The sequence below is a fragment of the Haemaphysalis longicornis genome, unplaced genomic scaffold (assembly GCF_048455015.1).
Source record: "Haemaphysalis longicornis isolate Haplotype H1 unplaced genomic scaffold, Haemaphysalis longicornis Haplotype H1 scaffold_4, whole genome shotgun sequence".
NCBI lineage: Eukaryota > Metazoa > Arthropoda > Arachnida > Ixodida > Ixodidae > Haemaphysalis > Haemaphysalis longicornis.
Window position 1 is genome coordinate 57,092,828 of NW_027526361.1, and position 17,227 is coordinate 57,110,054.

Here is a 17,227-nt window from a genome sequence, read left to right on the forward strand (position 1 = left end):
TCTTGTATGGGAACTTCGGGTGGGTTCATTCTCTGAAAAGTTCATTAAAGAGGTAATCGTAAAAACGAGGCTTCGTTGTCGGTACTTCCATTTGAAATGACCACTGTCACGAGCGGAGTCAATGGTGAAAAAAGAAAAAGAAAAATGGAGCGAAGCAATTTGGCATCACATGGTGTCAAGAGCGCATCGTGATCGATAGCAGTAACGGAGGCACCGATAAAATAACCGAAACGTACAAATTAGGCCAAATGACACGCTGCTCTAAGCACGGGTTCCGCGCTCTGATCATCTAAGCGCACAGTCCCCATCGCAGGAGGATTCAGCTCTCAGACGAACTCGTTCAACCTTGTAATTACCAGACGCCGTTAAAGGCTTTATCTACCTCTCCGTGTTCTTTGGTGCTCGCCGGCACATTGTGGTGCTCAGCTGAATAAGAAGGCAAGAAAAAGAAGGAAGCGAACTCTCGTCATGAAGAGACGTGACGTGATAAGCGGTCGTACTGCCGCCATCGTCCGTCGCTGTCCCATTTCGCGAACAGCCAAAACACGCGCAACCGACAAGCAAAACCAGTTCTGGTTTTGCTGGTGCTTGCCGCTGGTTCGCCCGGCCGCCGCCGCCGCCGCTTCCGCAGTGTTGCTCGGCGCCACCACCAGGGGCCGCCACAGACGCAGTCGCGCTCTCTGGCAACCTTGGCAGCAACGTTGTTGCGCCCGGGGATGTCAAAGCAAAAGGGCCACCAATGAGGAGGTAGCGAGCCGCATTCGGAGCTCCCGTTTGAACAATTCAAATCCGCTCTAAATGAATCAGTTCCGAAAATACGGAGACCGCGGCGGATACATCGACTGATAGCGCTGCGACGCCTCCCCAGTGCCGGTGAGTCAGCGCGGAAGGGCGCGCGGGGAGAAAGCGGTGGATATCTCCGGACCGAAGACGCCGACCGACCCTCGAGCGGCACGCAGCATCCCGGACCCCGCTGTTTCGTGCCCAGTGACGGCCGGGTGTGTGGTAGTGCGTGCGCGTGTGCTGCGCTCTCGTCCACGGCGCCGGACCCTCGGCGCGACGTGCCAGCGGTGAAGTGCGGCCGCTGCTGTGTTTTCTCGGCCGTGCGACGGCCACGAACGGACAAGTGCACCAGCGTTCGGAGAACGGGCCTGCGGCGAACATGACCCTTAAATTATTGTGCAGCTTTTGTAGGATGCCGTCGAAGTGGCTAATATTTTGCCTCGTGATATCCTCGCTACCCGGTGAGTTGAGCGCAGCCTTTTTATTTTTCTTGCTTGCTCCCTGCTGGGTCGCAGTGTCGGGACGCCGCCTCTTCGGCGCATTTCGGTCGGGAGCTTGCGCACAAGAGCGGCCGGAGCAAAACACGGCGGTTAGGCCTAGCTTGTTTGGGCCGTTGCGTCGGCTGCTTCGCGCATCGCTCTCTTTTGGGATGGTTGCCCGCGGCACCGCGCGCGCACTGCTCCCGCTCTAGTGAGCAATCCTTTGTTTTCAGCGGGTGTGCTTGCATTTCGTCCCGCTCCCAGTATGTGAGGCGGTTACATCCGGGCGTTTCTAGTATTTCGCACGCTTCTAGAAGTTGCGGTCTTGTTCCAGCTTTCAAAACTTGTGCGCGAGGGCCGGAACTGATGGAGCAAAAAAACAAAAGGCTTCGGACCTCAGCTGTTTGTGCCACCTGCCATGTCTGTTTGCACGCTGTGACGAGACAAGTGGCACTCCACCACACACCAGGCCTTTTTTTATAACTTAATTTATCTTTGTTTTTTTTTGTGCTTGCCCACTTTTAAAATTTTGGTACCGTCCGGAAGCGTGTTAATTCTGCACCAAACAATGCGGTAATGTGGTGGGGGTCCTGAACAACTTGCTTCGCGCTCGAGCTCTAATTCGGCAATTTGGCTAATGTCATTAAAATGAGTAATGAGCTAACATTTTTGGTAGCGTCCGACGCACCAACGAGTTTCGTGAAAGCTGGCGTAAGTACCCCCCAGAGGTGTGGCACGAGAGCGCATTAACCCCGCTTTCGGTGCAGTTGACTTCCCTGTCGTTCTACTGACCGAGGCCTTCGTTTTCGAGCCGAGCAAGCGTAACGCAGTCGCCGAATACTGAAAGAACAAAGCCATAAACGCCACCGGCGAAAGACTCGCGTGATGTAAGCGTTTCGCCTGGAGCAACGCTATGCGCTAATTTCTATTCTCGACGGCCGACTTTCCGTGGGCCAGCGCCGATGTGCCGAGGCAAAGCGGCGCTCCCACGTTCATATTTCTCCGGAGTGTCTAACGTGCTGTTCTTTCTGCCCGCTTTCGAACCGCCTGAAGCACTTCGAAGGTACCGGGGTGTGTGTGCGTGCGTTCTTAGCGCCTTTCTTGCCACCCGCAAAAGCGATTTCGTTGTTGCGGCGTCGAGATGCAAGTGGCAATAAAAAAGACCGCAAGAAATTTGAGGAAAACTTTTTTATTCTCAAGATAGATTAGACTTTAAAAAAATATGGCCCAAGCTTTCCGCACAGAATTTATTTCTCGGTTCTACTGCGTGCGCTTGGCCCGGTGTACAGTATGCGTCGGTCAGAAAGCCTTGACGTGAAACCCTGAGTAGATTCTCAACCCGGAAACCTTGCTGAGTCCTGATGCCGAAATATAAGTTATATTAATTTCAATGTTCAAGAAACAGATATGTCGGTAGTTGGATGGCTCTGCGCGTAATCGTTTTGTTGAATTGGTGAATTTTGTAAAAGATAAAAAGGATACACCGTTTTTACAAACGCCGCTAGATGTTATGAAATTTAGTCCCGAACCTGTGAGCGTATCATGCGCCGATGCACTATATAAATGCTCTTTCCGTTTTCGTGGTAGTCACTGCAGTGCCTCAGTCGTCCAGCAAGTATTTTTTTTTTTTACTTTGGAACGTAGAACTCCGACTGAGAGCAAGCTTTAATCGATCATACTGCGGTATGTTCAAACAGGATTTCAAAAAAATCTTATGTAGGCAAACGAACCGTTGTCATATATGTCAATCCATTTTCCAAACCTCTGTGTGGACTTGATTGATCAAGGTTTGCCCCCTCGTTTTCTGGTGTAATTTCCTCGCCGCATGCATCAAGCAAAAGCTGCAAGACCGAACTGTATGCCGTCCGATGTGCACTCATTTTTTTTGTTCCTTCCATTTTGCGCTTTAGTCGACCACTGCAGATTTGGTTCTTGGCGACTGCCCCGTGCCTTTGTTTACCGACTGTCCGCGCCCAGCGGCCCTGTTCTGCAAACACGGCCGTGGTCGTCTCTTGCGCAATGGCGCAGTCATTACGTATGCGCGCTCCCCCCGAATCATGTAGCCGGTGTTCCGCTGACGAGACGGCAAACATGGCCTACTGTGACGGAATTACAGTAGCCACAGCGCGCGGTCGACCGTTGATCAAATCAACGTGACCGTACGCCTTCTTTGTCCACTGTCGACTATTGTTTCACTCGAGTCGGTTGCGTTTCGAAACGCCTCGTGTTTTTTTTTTTTTTTTTTTCCTTCTCCTGTGATACGATACCGCGCGTAAGGATGTCCAAATCGTTGCCTGCGAAGGTTTTAGATTGCGCCTGGCGTACCGATGCGACATTGTAACCCTAATGGCGTAACTTGGTTCTGATAGAAGGGCGCGTAGCATCTGCCTGTCGCTGCTTTTTAACCACATCGGTCCCATCAGATTCAGCGGCCGTAGCATTGAAGAATTATTTTTATTACTTCCCCTAATTTTTCGCTAATGTGGTCGAAGTTTGGCGCTTCAAACGTGAACCACGGAGGAGGATGGGTAGTCTTGCGGCCGGCACGTTCCGGGCGGCCATTGCGGAGCTGGTCGCGGAAAAGAGAAGTTCGCAGCCGGGCAGCGACGTCTCTGGGAAGTCTGGTTATCTTTCCGAACTTGGAAGATGAGGGGGGCCTTGTCCCCAAATTCTAAGAAGGGAAACAGTGGGCCGAAGGTACGTGTCTGCTGACTGCCAAATGTTTGCTATTTTTTTAACTTTCTTTCTTTCTTTTTTCCTGTATCGGGTCGTGGAAGACGTACTGGAGAAGGGTCAGTTTTCTTTCCCGAACAGCAGGTATGAAAGAGTGACAACAAAGAAATAAGAGAATACCTGGCAGGTTGGGAGCCACGTGCCAGACTTCAGGGAAGGGTGACCTCCGAAGGCCATTACCTTTTGGGGGGAAATATTCTCTCGACTGCCCCAAGCACTTGCGACGTGCCACCTTGCTGAGGTCTTTCCGGGAAAGTATTAGTGACCCCCCCTACCCCCCCCCCCCTTTTTTTTTTTGAACCACAAAAGCATTCCTCAATCCGACCTTGGACAGCGGAGCGCTTTGGGGAACCACGCAAAGCATGACGTCATCTTCGAACTATCCCCGAAGGTACTGGAAATGACCACGTGCACGGGTGCCGCCTTACTGCGGGCAATGAAATCGTGTTTCCGTCTTCAGGCTCACCTCTCTCGAGTGGGGCATCCAGGTTAACCTGTGCGAACGGAAGAATACAAGCGTATTCAATTGTTGCAGCAAGATTTACTAGTAAAACTGAATTTCACGACCACCTAGAGTTCGCGAAAATTAGTGGGCCGTGAAGAAAGTAAAGGGTACCACGGTTTCGCGTTGACTTTCGGCCACTGCTTTGGAAACGAGGGGGAGTTACGAAGCTAGTTCAAAATTTCATGTCGTTTGTGTGCTCTTTCGAACGTTCAGTTTTCAGTTACGGAGCAACCAGTTCTCTCAATTCTCTCTGCTGAAGTGTCACTTGTAGATAGGCCAACTTGCAAATGGACGTAATCGCATCTGATTACTTGGCAGAGGGTAACGCGCCACGTTGTAGGATAATTCTTGGGGGACTTTTATTGGGGAGGTGATTGGGTGACATGGGTACGATTACTAATCTGATGGCGTTAAGATTGCTGTGGCGATGCCCAGGCTGATACCGTGCTGATCGGGATATGAGCGAACGGGTCATTTGGGAAAAAAGGCTTCTAAGATTATTCACGCAAAGGTGAGTCAGAGCTGGATAGGATATGAGCAGAAGGGGCTCTCGACAAAAAAAAAAAAAAATGAAGGAAGCTCACACTAACGTGTAAGACTTAAGCAGCGAAGCTGTACGGAATTATCACGACGGTTTACGTCCACGATTGCAGCCGATTTGCTTCTACTTCGCTGCCGCAACTGCCTTTACTCCATTTTTGTTACTATAGCGGCGAAGAAGCAGAATGAACGAACGGAACTCCGCGCGCTTAAACTAGGCGCCCGCAGGTGCAACGTGTACCCTATCACGTGTTCTGTGTCGAACAGGTGGCGTTGTTCCTCTTCCCACAGTCACAGCCGAGTGAGTAAGCCGTTCGACTCTCGGGTACTAACTCATGGTTCGTAGCCCAGTGGGTAAGACGACTGACTGACTCCGTTGATTTGCCGTTGTCGGTGATTCGTTTTCTTTGTAATGAGTTTTGTGAAAGGCCAGAATAAGCGAGTGGACCATTTTCCAGTACCGGTCCTCGTAGCGGCCACCACGGTGAACCAAACTGGCAGTACAATCGCCCCCAAAAATGTTTGGCTTTCTGGAAACCCGTGCCCGAAATATCCTGGACCTGCAGTCCCTCCCGCACCAACCCATCACCCGTGTGTTTCACGTGAATGTCACGGTAGCAGGCGCACGCTCGGGTGGGTAATCTGGCCGTACAGGTTCCTAAACGTCTGCCTTCCCCTTACCTTGGTCAATGACCGCACCTTTGTCCTCATGACTAATCTGCAGTGGCCGAAGCACCCCTTTTTCTTCACTCTTTTTCATTTTCGTCGCTCCCCCACTGGCAGCGTGGCCAGCCTAAACATTGCTGCCCCTTTCCTTTGAAAGCCTTTTTTGTGTGCACGTACGAACTCACTGCGAACTGGCCGAAAAGAGGAAATAAAATGTGCAGCCCAGGAGGCACTGCCGCTCCCCAAGCAGCAAGCTGATGGGGCGCCCTTTAGTTTATTTCGCCCGAGGCTACTGCCAAGAATGGCAGTCCGATAGCCCGCGCATGCGCAGATCGCCGCTGAAAAAAGGTCCATTGCTAAACAGCTTCGCTGTTAAAAAGGACTCTGGACTCGAACCGCTTGCTTATCTTACTGTATTGACGACTCGCTGTTCGTGAACTGGCAGGCATGCAGAGCTAGATAGCCCTGGCGAATGCGGTGATCCTGACACCAGCTGGTGTTGGGGCTGGGAGGGGAATGATGGAAATGATGTTTGGATTTGGCGTAAAGTGGCTAACAGGAAAATTTGCGCGTCCGTGGCAAGTCGTTTGAAAAACAGTTCGCTTAGTAGCTGAAGGGGAACAGCGCCTCACTTGCGTTCGTTGTGTAGTCAAAGTAAGGGGAATTTTAGTTACCCAAAGAGTGTCAAGTTTGCCGCCGACTGTTTTTTTTTTTCGCTTTATAGTTTTCTTTTTCCCTGAAATCATTCGACACCGCGTGCCTGTTACGAATATCGTGAAAGCTGCGTTCACCCGCGGAGCAGAGCTTTCGTTGTTGGAAGCCATGGTGCAGTGCGCGACTCTCCTCTGGCGTACGTACAGCACGGTGCTGCTCCCCCGAAATTGCCTTTCGTCTTGTTCAAAGGAGGGGGGCCTCCGCCGGGACTCTTGCATTCCTCGCATACTGCCGGTGACGTCGCCTCCTTTATTGGCTACTTGCTTTTTTTTTTTTTTTTTTCCTCGGCCTGCGAACAGCTGTTAGTTGGAACCGCCGCGCTGCGGCGTTCCAGACAACGAAAGCCTCCGCGACTATAACTGACAACAATCCACCACCGCTGCTGCCGTTCTCAAGGTCTTACCAACCGTGGTCCGCCCTGGAGTCCCCTGGTTTGGGGGAAACTCCCCTCCCACCCCCGCTCAGTTTCTTGTACTTTACTTGGTAACTTTGGCGTTCCCTCGTCTTGGGTGTCGACGGCGAGCCGGCGGTGGTTCTTCACCCCGGACTCGTGATTCGGCCCCCTCCTGCTCGAGGGAGAATCAAGCGGGCGCACACACCTTGTGGGAGGGCTGGCGGCGGTGCGAATTCCTCGCATGTCTCTTCCACCTTGGCTGTGACGCAATGGCCGCCGCGCCCGCCTTCCGTGGGGGATCACGATTTTCGAGACGTTCTCTCGTACCTCCTTTGGTAACCGCTTCCACCGTGACGGCGCTAGCAGGGAGGGCCCAAACCGTGCCGTCGTCCTGCCGCCCTTCTCGGCCGTCTCGTGTGCCGGTCGGTCTTGTGCACTTTTTCTCGCTACACGCGCGGGCGCGCTAATGGTTGCGCAAACCGTGTATCCGTTTCGGGCAAGAAAAGGACCCGACGCTGTTGCGGGCAGCCCCCTCACGAGCCACGCATGGCGGGCCGATTTGCTGGAAGGGAGGGGACGTGTTGAAAAGTAATATAAAAAATGGGTTCTCCACACACACACCCCTCCTCCCCAACTCTTCAAATAACGCCGTGGTAGGTTAAGACCCGAGAGCCGGGCTCAGTGTTGTGTTGCGGCAACTTTCACCAGAGAGTCAACCAAGCGATAATTCTCTGACAATGGAGGAGTCTGGAAGGTTCGTGGAATATGTGCTCCTATCAGGGGGTGTTGGTTATAATTTTTTTTTTTCAGATACAATGAAAGTCGCGGTGATGCTGCGTCCAGCAACAAGTAGTTACGCCGATGAGACCTGTGCAAAGAAAGCACGAGAAGAGAGACTTTATTTGCGGTCATACTAAGGCCTATCGGTATTCTTCCACCGGAAGAATCAAGGACAACTCGCATCTTGCGAATCCTACCCGAGGCTCCATCACAGACCGCCCACCTCCCGTGCTGTCTAGCGGACGGTTCCTAGCGGCCTGCATCAACGAGCTTTGTACGTACGGCTCGCACACGATCTCTTCGACGACCGCCGGCCTCCTCACGTTTCCACGTGTTGCCCAGAAAACATCCGCAGGTGGTAGGCTTCCGATTTCGGGGAATGGGTTATTCGTGCGCAACGCCATGAGGGCCATTTCCGATGAGGACGCTCCCAGCGGGTGGCGCCGCTTCGATTCACGATTAGCGCCGAGCCGCAGTCGGCCGATGCTGTCCCATCAACAGCGAAGGAAGATTGCGCGAAATGCAATGCTGCCCGCAGACAAGCCTTGTGCGATGTGATAAGCGCCTTTCGAGTGAATTTTAGTCCAGGGCTGAACACTCTTAATAAAAAAGGTCGTAAAAAGGTAGTAACGGCCGCATTTACTAACTCATTGCGACCCTTACTACCCCGCGGTTTTGTACGCAGGCTCTGCCACTAACAACCGCATGGTTAGTAAATTAACTGAGTGTAGGAAGTAGTAGCACTAGATTAAGGTCGTGCTTATGACTAGGTTGTGCATGGCCAGTTAGTAAACGTATGTAGCTCAGAAGAGTGCTATCATTGGAACTTTACTAGTGGGGGTAGTGGTGCTTACTGCCTGCTTCGGTTAGTACATCTGACAAGTGCTACATTTACTACTTCCAGTTACTAAGTACCTAGTGTATACTGGGACAAGTAACTTGTTAGTATTCCATTAGTGAATGCCCCGACCTTTTTTTTGAGTGAACAAACCTGACCTTTCAGCCTGGATTAGTTCCGTTAAAAAATGAACGCTAGAGGGTCGGGCTGTGCGCCGTGTAGGAGCGCGCATGGTGCACAGTACGCCGGCCGGGACGCTCTGTTGGCTTACTCCGCCGTCGTTGCTTTACCGCGGAAATGTCAGCTACTGCTGCGGAAATACAATCCGACTGCGAAGCTATAAAGGTTTCGGCGGACGTTGAATCATCAACGCCGAGGTGACGTGGCGTTCCAAGCTGTTATGCGGCACATTTCTTTCTGTGAAGAATCAGCATCTTATCTCTGTTCCCGCCGGTGCCCCCGTTATGACGATGCCGTGAACAAGCAGTCCGCGTTGCGCGGATGCCAGCCTGCTGATATCGCCTACACTTGTGGACCGCGAACGTCGCGTTTTTTGGCACATGGCGACGAAGACGCGATCGTGCCCTGCGTTCAATCCGAGGCGTGTTTGATGACAAGTAGAGATCGGCCTGGGCGGCGCGCGCGACAAGGAAGATAAGGATAGGATAGATTACCGCCCAATGTTTGTGCTGTGCCACATACTCAGTGGTCGCGAAACGAGATAGCATGGCGACAGATGCGGGAAGTCTTTACATTTAGTGTAGCTAGGGGAAAGAAAAATGCCTTGCGTAACCATTAGGTAGGTATTTATTGTAAGAAATATTGAAAGTTTGTCTCGCCACAGGGATGGACACCGGAACGCCAGCTGGTGGGTGAAGTAGAGGAGGGTGGATAATAGAGTATACAATAGAATGGTATTTGCGTTTGTATATGTGTATTTCTGCATATAACATATTTCCCAGCATTCGCTTTTCTTTTTATCTTAGCGCAGTTTCCTCCTAGATCGATCGTTTCGTGCGTGCAAGCTGTGTGGAAGTTCGGCCTGCCGCTTTGTGGGTTCAAAACGTGGCATCAAAGCGCCAATACCCCCTCGTCGTGGCGTAACTGTCGTGAAAGGGTCGAATTCACTTCTGGCGGAGTTCGGAGAGTCCCCGGAGTGTTTGGCTGGGCGAGTGACCCCGCGCCGCCACCAGAGCGGCCACTACCGGTCCCGGGTGGACCCGGCGAGCGTCGACGAGCCCGTCTTCGTAGCTGGCGCCCGAAAGGAGAGGCGATGGAGTGTGTGCGCGCGCGACCGTGTCGGCGCGTTTGTCGTACTGGTCCCATGGCGGCGGTCCTGCCGCCCTCGGAAGCGTCGCGATAAGGAAGTCTCTCCGCGCCACGGCCGGCGAACGCGCGACGAGCCTGACTTCGGAACACGCGCGGAGTTTCGGGCTCGGACGAAGCGCGAGGCTTCTCTGGCGGAACGGCGATGGCCGCTGAGGGCGCGTGCTGAGCAAGGGACCGAATCGAACGACGAACCCTAACCAGTATTTCTTTCTCTATGCCCTAACCGTGGCGCGTTGTTTGTCGGGATTGAACAAAGTAAAACTTGCTTTCGGGCACCTCTAGAGAGGGTTTTCGGGAGGATGGGCCGCACTGCGTGCAAACAGTGCCCCCCAAAACTTGGGACAATCAAAGGGACGGGTGTCGGGTGGAATACAGTCAGTTGTTCGGAGCAATACAGCTGCACTGACCTTAGAACATACGAGCCTTCTTTTAAAGTTTAGACGTTGTTCAATGATCTGAACAGATTGAAGTCGAGAATTCGTTTTTTTTTTTGTTTTTATAGGGGCTTACATGTTAAGCGCGTGGTTCTAGAGTGAGGCTTCCCTCGTATGGTGTTTTTTGTTCTGTCGCCAATTACAGATGAACTACAATTGTAAGCAAAAGCTAAACAGTCAAATAATTACGTGTTAAAGTATCCAACGCAGCTACCAATAAAACAAATTCAGTTCAGTGTTGTTTTCTACACAGGCGCACGCAAAAAGAAATGCAGGATTACGTGAAATTTTAGTGGCAGCCCACGACGGTGACATGCTGACGACAAATCTTTCATCAGTAGTCCCGCATGCGACCAGGATTAAAGACAAACGGGCAATGCTCTCATTCGTTCTTTTTGTTCTTTCGCAAATGCTTGTTAATTTCGACTCCAACGGATTCCAAAAATGTCTGCAGGTGCTTTCCGTCGTGGCACGTGGCAGGAACACCCGGCGGCTGCGGCCAGCTCACCGGTCTCATCGCAGTCAAGTGCAAAGCGCACTTGCTGCCGCCACCGAAGCGGGGTTCCTTCTATTTTTCTCCTCCTCCCTAGTCGTCGTTTCACCTGGGCCACCACAATGCTCGGGGCGCACGCGTACCGGTCTTACGGGGGGCCTCTTTTGTTTGCCCCCCGAGCACCCACCGCGCGCGCGGTCGTCGCCTGCTGCGGGGAGGAGGCGGCGGCGTCGAGACGCCAAGGCGACGACCGTGACGGAACAAGTTCTTCTCTCATCGCGCACGAGGCTGCGGTTTGCATAGGGTCATCATCCTCACCGCCTCCTCCGCTTCTTTTCCAACTTCGCCGGCGGCCCGGCCGCTGCTCTTCTTTTATCCCGCAGCCTTTGTGTGTCCGTCCAGCTCCGTCCGCGGCGGCCAGTCTGGCAGCAGACATGACTCGTTTTCCCGTGTCCCATTTCGCCTGCTGCCGCGGATTGGATTCTCCGCGTTTCGCGGCGACGGACACCGCTGCCCGCAGCTGCGAGTCGGCCCTCGTGCTGCTGGCCGCCTTTCTTTGGTTGCGGGCGCATCTAATTTGTCCTTATTTCGAACCGACGGACGGTGAAGGAAGTGTAGCCGAAGGGACTTGCAGTGAGGTCACGTCCAGTTGCGGAGGTTTGGTTCGCTTCGCAGTCCACAGCAATGTTTTTTCGTCTGCGATACCTCTGGTCAGAAGGCAGCGACACGCTGGTACTTGCTTTGCTTTTACCGGTCGTGCCGTTTCGTTCCGAGTTGCTTCACCACCTTAGCTAACAGCGGCGTGTCCCATATTTTGGTTAATGGCCCGGTGGGATCGCGGGTCCAGCAGGTCGAAGGGAGTCGCCGGTGGGGTTTCAAAACGGAAGCCGCGTAACCAGCGCGTCTCGCTTGAAACTGTGAGCACCGCAGCATAGCAGAGCTGGCAACGCCAATCCTCCTTCACCTCCTCCGAGGAGCACCACTACGTTGAACACAAAGCCTGCTTCTTGTAGCCGACTTCCGCTACGGAATGGACTGTGAATGGCGATATGTGAAAAGTATGGAGTGGAAAGCTGAAACCCGCTAGAAGCTCAAAGATGCCTCACGGAGGCAAACAGTCCCTAAAAAAAAAAAATCAGGAAAGCTTGCACTGACGCGAAAGACTTGGATGGCGGAGCTGTTGTAGGTGAGCATTGCCGGAAATATATTAAAGTTTCAGTATCACTGTTTATTTGCATGGTTGCGGTGATAATAATCGTCGTCGTATGCATCGAACAGGTCGTCGTCGTCTTCGCCGCGATCCATAAATGAGAATGCGAAGGCCGCGGTGGCCTCTCCCAAGCAAGAATGTCTTTCCTTCTTTAGCATTAGCGCTGGAGTTTTTTTTTTTTATTTATTAAAGTCACTGCGCGAGCCGGGGACTCGGCGGTGGCCGCAACGCACGCGCTCGGCATTTTCTTGGTATTTGTTCCTGCAACGGCGAACTTGCGGCTAATAACAACAGCGCAGCTGTTAAAAACACCTAAATAGCATTTCGCCTGCCTGTTCCGATTCTCGGATCTGTATCCAAGTCGCTCCAACTCGGGCTGCTGTGTATTCCTGCCCCATTTCATCTCTCTACGTGGCGGTGCATGCTGATAAATTAGAGCTGCGTTGGGCGTTCTCCAGGTTAGCAAATCGACTGTGCCCCGGCGTGGCTTGGTGTCCGTACCTGATGGCTTACAAACGCGGATTCGCAATTGTCTGTGGCCCCCGGCGAGCGAGCATCTGGCGGTGCTGTTTACCAACATCCTCGCGAGCGCATTAATTCGTACGGAGTGGCACTAGGGTCACCTGACGGTCGTTCCCCGGGGTGATGGTAAAGCAGATATTCTCGAGGGTTGTTGACTTTTCACCGGCATGTAAGGATTATTCAGGGGGGTTCTTCAAGAAATGACTCAGTAGCTCAGAAAACTGGTTTAGCGCTGGCCGTCATCTGGATGATAACATCTTGAATTAGTGTGCCGAAATGGCGAAGGAAGAAAATCGCTGTTCGTTGGATGTGGAAAATGCGTACATGACTGTCCTGCATTTACCGCGTTGTGAAGGGCCCCCGAGCCCCCTCTGTTCGCCCGTGTACATTTTTTTTTTTTTTACGCCAGAGGTATCGAGTCTTGCCCCTTAAGTATAGCTCCGCTCTTGCGGAAGATCTCGTTGATGGAACTTTCATTTACCGACGACGGCGTTGTACTCTAATGTAAGAGTCCGCGATAATTGCAGGCTCTGCGGGGCATCTCCGCATACTTCACCTCCGGTTCAGCGCCAAGAATTCTGCAGTTCCTCACCTTGCAGGTGACACAGCAGTCACAGCCTGCGCTGAGAATATAGGGAACTAATTCCCACGTGCTCGTAGTGCTTTCCGCCGGCGATGTACTCCTTGCATCAAGCAAAGGTTCACCATCTTCGAACAGCGTAAATACAGACACCAGGGGAAGAAAATGACAGGACGATGCTGTCCTTTCAGCGTGGTCCTGTCTTACCCTAGTGTGTGTATTTTCTTGTTCAAAGACGTTCAACTAATACCAACTCGCTCAAATGTCGGTCCTTCCGCAGTGCAAAGCTTCACCACCCGGCCGTTTGGGGCCAGTGCATTGTTCGCCGCCGAGGCTTGCGGGGCTGTAATGGTTTCTTGATGGTATTGGGGTACAAGTACCGGCTTTCATTTTCGCCAGGGATTACCGTGTCTGTCTCGGCGACCGTGGCCCGAAAGCGTGCACTGGACTGCTCCATGCGGCCATTGAAGCGGTGCTGGGAGAGGTGTTCTAGGCGCTGGGAGCCGACTGGCATTCCATGCCTACAGTTCACGTAGCGTGAGCGTTGGGCGCGAGGGTGCGGTGTCGACACACGACCCTACTGCATGGACGTGCGATTTTTCGAAAAACACAGCGTCCTTCACGAGCCCGCGTGGGCCGAACCACCTGTCTAGGGACACGATACACACACCGTCAGCTGTGCGGAGCAGTGAGGGATCGCGCCGTGCAGGTAAAGACAACGCTGGCTGTCTACGCACACGCAGCCCTAGGCTCCTTGTCTGTGACACCCAGCTGCATGGATGCTCTTCGAGGTGTCCGGGCGGGGTATCTCGCCTTTGTAGCACGTGCTGTTTTGCCATTAGTATGGTTTAGCGGTCCGAGGCAATTGCGGTGTTCCGTGCTTACGGTGACGGCGGGGACACCGTCGAACACTTCAACAATGTGCTAATATACTTCAGCACCACGTAGTGTAATGCAGTAAATATTAGATTGCTAATCTCGGACCTTCGCCCGCCGTCGGAAGCGGCAGTGGTACGATACCGTTCGTGCGGGCAGCACTCCGTGGACGTGCGTGCTGTTGAGCGCCCAAATGGCCGTTTGCAACTGCGCGGAGCATTTGCGAACCTGAGACGATATTTGTTTGTGCTTTGAGCATACTGTTTTTGTTCTCGTGCGGGCCATGTTCTACTCTACCTGTACTCTGCCGCGCCGAAGAGCACCGTGCCGTGCGGCTCCTGTCGTCTGACGCGTCCTAGCGGAAAGGTTCGAATTCCGACCGGTTGTCTGTCCGTCTGACTTCCATCAGTCTGCCACACTACCGGCCAGTGTCCCGCTTCTCCTCATTGGCAGTCAGACAGACCGTTAAGTCACGCATCTGTAACGCAGCTCGAGGGGAGGGGAAGAGGGGTTGAGCACCGGATGCGGGTGCCGTCGACGGGAAGCCCCCCAGCGATTCCAAATACGCCCGGCCTGATGAGCTCTCCCCGCTTTGTCTTTCGCCACGTAGCCGTGACGGCTCCGTCGCCGCGCCCCGCGCGCGAGCTGCATTCCGCTGCGCTTCGAGACCTCCCCCTCCGTCTTTCGCCCGCCGTACGGCACGTTCGCGGTGGAGGAGCGCGATGTGAAGCGCTTTGTGACCGAGGTGAGGAGGGGAGGCGCTATTTGGGTGTTGCTTCGTCCAGTTCTGCTTATGGTGTGGTTGCGAGTAATGGAAACTTTTTTTTTTTTTTTACGTGCGCGGTATATTATACTGAGCCGAAGCTTGCAACACTCAGCGACCGCTTACGAGTTCACGGCAAACAATACCGTTAGAATAAAATACGCTAAAAACTCGTTACAACGAAGTAGATTTATTCGAAATTTGTTTTATTCGAAGTGTTTAATATTCTCCGGTGTCGTGTATAAAGAACACATCATTCCCTTTTTTAACGAAGTATCGGTTATAACGAAGCCTGTTCCCTATCCAGATGAATTCGTTATAGCGAGGGTTTTCTGTATTTTCCGGACACTTCTGGATCCCGATGACGCTCTTACAACCAGCACTGAAGGGCATAAGCAAAACGTGACCTTGTGCAGTCTCTAAACTGAAAGTGGTTAGCCCAACCGAAGCTTCATCTCCGCCTACCCCATCTTTTTTGATCCAATGCGTGATGTAGGACCTACGTAGCAAAATAGGTTTAGTTCCACTCTCAGAATGACTGTTACGGAGTCGAGCTACAACTTCCCTGACTTTAAAATGCCGCCCGAAACTTGGTGTACTGGCCGCTGGCGTCTTGGTCCGAACAATAGTTTCTCTTACGAAGGCCGGTGCGTCAGCTTTCGCTGGCTAAGCTTCTGTCTCTCTCTCTCTCCACATCTGGGGGACATGGGTTGACAGAGCGGTGTTGGTGATGCATGACATCCCATGATGTACAGGTTCGGCCACCAGTTTGTCGAACTGGCACCTCACCTGGCTGAGATAGATCGCCGGGTGTGCCGGCGGCCTTTTGCCGGAAGGACCAATGTCCCGACGAACGTTGAAGGAGGCGGTGGCCGTAGGAATATGTGGCAGTAAAGGGGTTCACAAAATGGCTGCCGGGTCGCCCCGTTCGTTATATGGCGCGGCGCCGTCATACAGAAAAAGCGGCTGTGTAGCGATGCTGAGTGCACGTTAGTGAAGCGCAGCTGGTGTAAATTAACCCGGAGCCCGTCGCGGCTCACGGCGCAAGCCAGTATTGCTTCTGCGTCGCTAAAGAGCTGGTTTAAACGTCGACCCCCTTCCTTTCCCTTCCAAGATCGGCTTATCCTCTGCTTGGTCCTGGTGCCTCGCCCCCATCGCATCCTTCACCGGACAAGACGGCGACAGTCGGGCTGGTTGCGCGTGACAGTGCAACGTTCGTCGTTCCTACACCGTGCATGACGCGCTGCTGGCCGCGCACCCGTCTTCTGTGTTGGTCCCCTTCCAGCGTCTCAGGGTCCGCTTGTATATTCATGCATGCTTGTTTTTTTCGCTGCTCGCGGGACGTCGCCAAAATCTGCAGGCGGAAAAGGTCCTTCACATCTGAACCAGCAAGATGCGGCTTTCGTGTCCGCCGCCGCAGTTTTTCTTTCTCTCTAGCGCCCCTCCTTCTGCGCCACTCTCTCCTCCTCTTCGTCTCTTTCCTCCTCCACTCTGTATAGTTCGTCTTCTCGCATTTCGTATCCTCCTCCTGCTCTTCCTTTTCCGAGCTTCCTCTTCCTCCGCGGTGCTCGTTTTCGTATTTGCCGTCGCGCGCCGAGACACCAGCCGGCTGTCGTATTCGCAGATGGCGGGGGATTTCGAACCAATCGCGACTGGGAGAGTGACGTGCGCAACATTTCGCTCGCATCTCTTCTCCGTAGCGTGCGTCGTCCCCATCTTCAAGTCACGGTTGCGTTTCTCCCGGAAGCGTATCGGGGTGCGTGGAAATCATCAGTCTCCGTCTGTATAGAAAAACGCTCCCGTCTGAAACGTCGTGTTTTGTTTTGCTTTGTTTATGTCGCCGAGTAAACGACGTTGTCGGCTGGTGTCACTTCTTCAACGAGGAAAACGCTGAGGCGTTGTGACTGCGCGTCTCTCACTGCGGTTTCTTTCTTTGGGCGTGCGCGGCACGAGGTCTTTCTTTGTTTTGTCGCTGCTGCAAAATTGCAGAACGAATGTGTGGTGCACGTGCACGCTTGCCGAATACTCTCTCTCCCTTCGTGTATAGGTACTACTTGTTACATGTTCTACCCTCGCGTTAAATGTGCGGCGATTTCTTTATTATCCAGTACTGCGACGTGCAATACCACCCCCGGAAACAGCGGAAATGCATTCCGCTCCGTCACTTAGCCATAAGAAACGAAAAAAAAAAAAAAAAGAGCGCCGTGCACCGGCTTTTAGTTTTGAAAATGCACGTACAGTGAATGCCTGTGCAGCGACTTGCTTTTTACAGCCAAGGTCAACAAGCTCAGTAAGGATTCACGGAAATACAAATGAGCATTGCGGTAAACGGGTTCAGGAATCAAGCCAGCATACGGCGCTTCCTGATTGCTTGGTGCACGCCACAGCGGCGTCGGTAGCAATGCGCACTGCAACAGCCTGCACTCCTAATAAAGCGTTGTGCCCCACTACCGGTACGTACAACACTGTGACTGTATCACTCTTGCTATGTATCACTTTGCCAGAATAACAGCAACATGTGCCAGTAGTATTAGATTGTATGTGCACTCTGAAGCGTAGCGCAGTGTTACACGCAGACTAACACGTTC

At 52.9% G+C, this 17,227-nt stretch overlaps 1 protein-coding gene across 4 annotated transcripts in view; it reads left to right on the plus strand.

Annotated features, from left to right (window-relative positions):
- Nucleotides 1-689: 689 nt before the first annotated feature.
- LOC144178741 (fasciclin-2-like) overlaps nt 690-17,227 on the plus strand; it is a 92,522-nt gene continuing 75,984 nt past the window's right edge. For all 4 annotated transcript variants that reach the window (XM_077706822.1, XM_077706824.1, XM_077706825.1 and 1 more), the window contains exon 1: nt 690-1,244. In XM_077706822.1, coding sequence (XP_077562948.1) covers nt 1,163-1,244 — 82 coding nt within the window. In that variant the 5' untranslated portion in view covers nt 690-1,162. The remainder of the gene's footprint in view (nt 1,245-17,227) is intronic.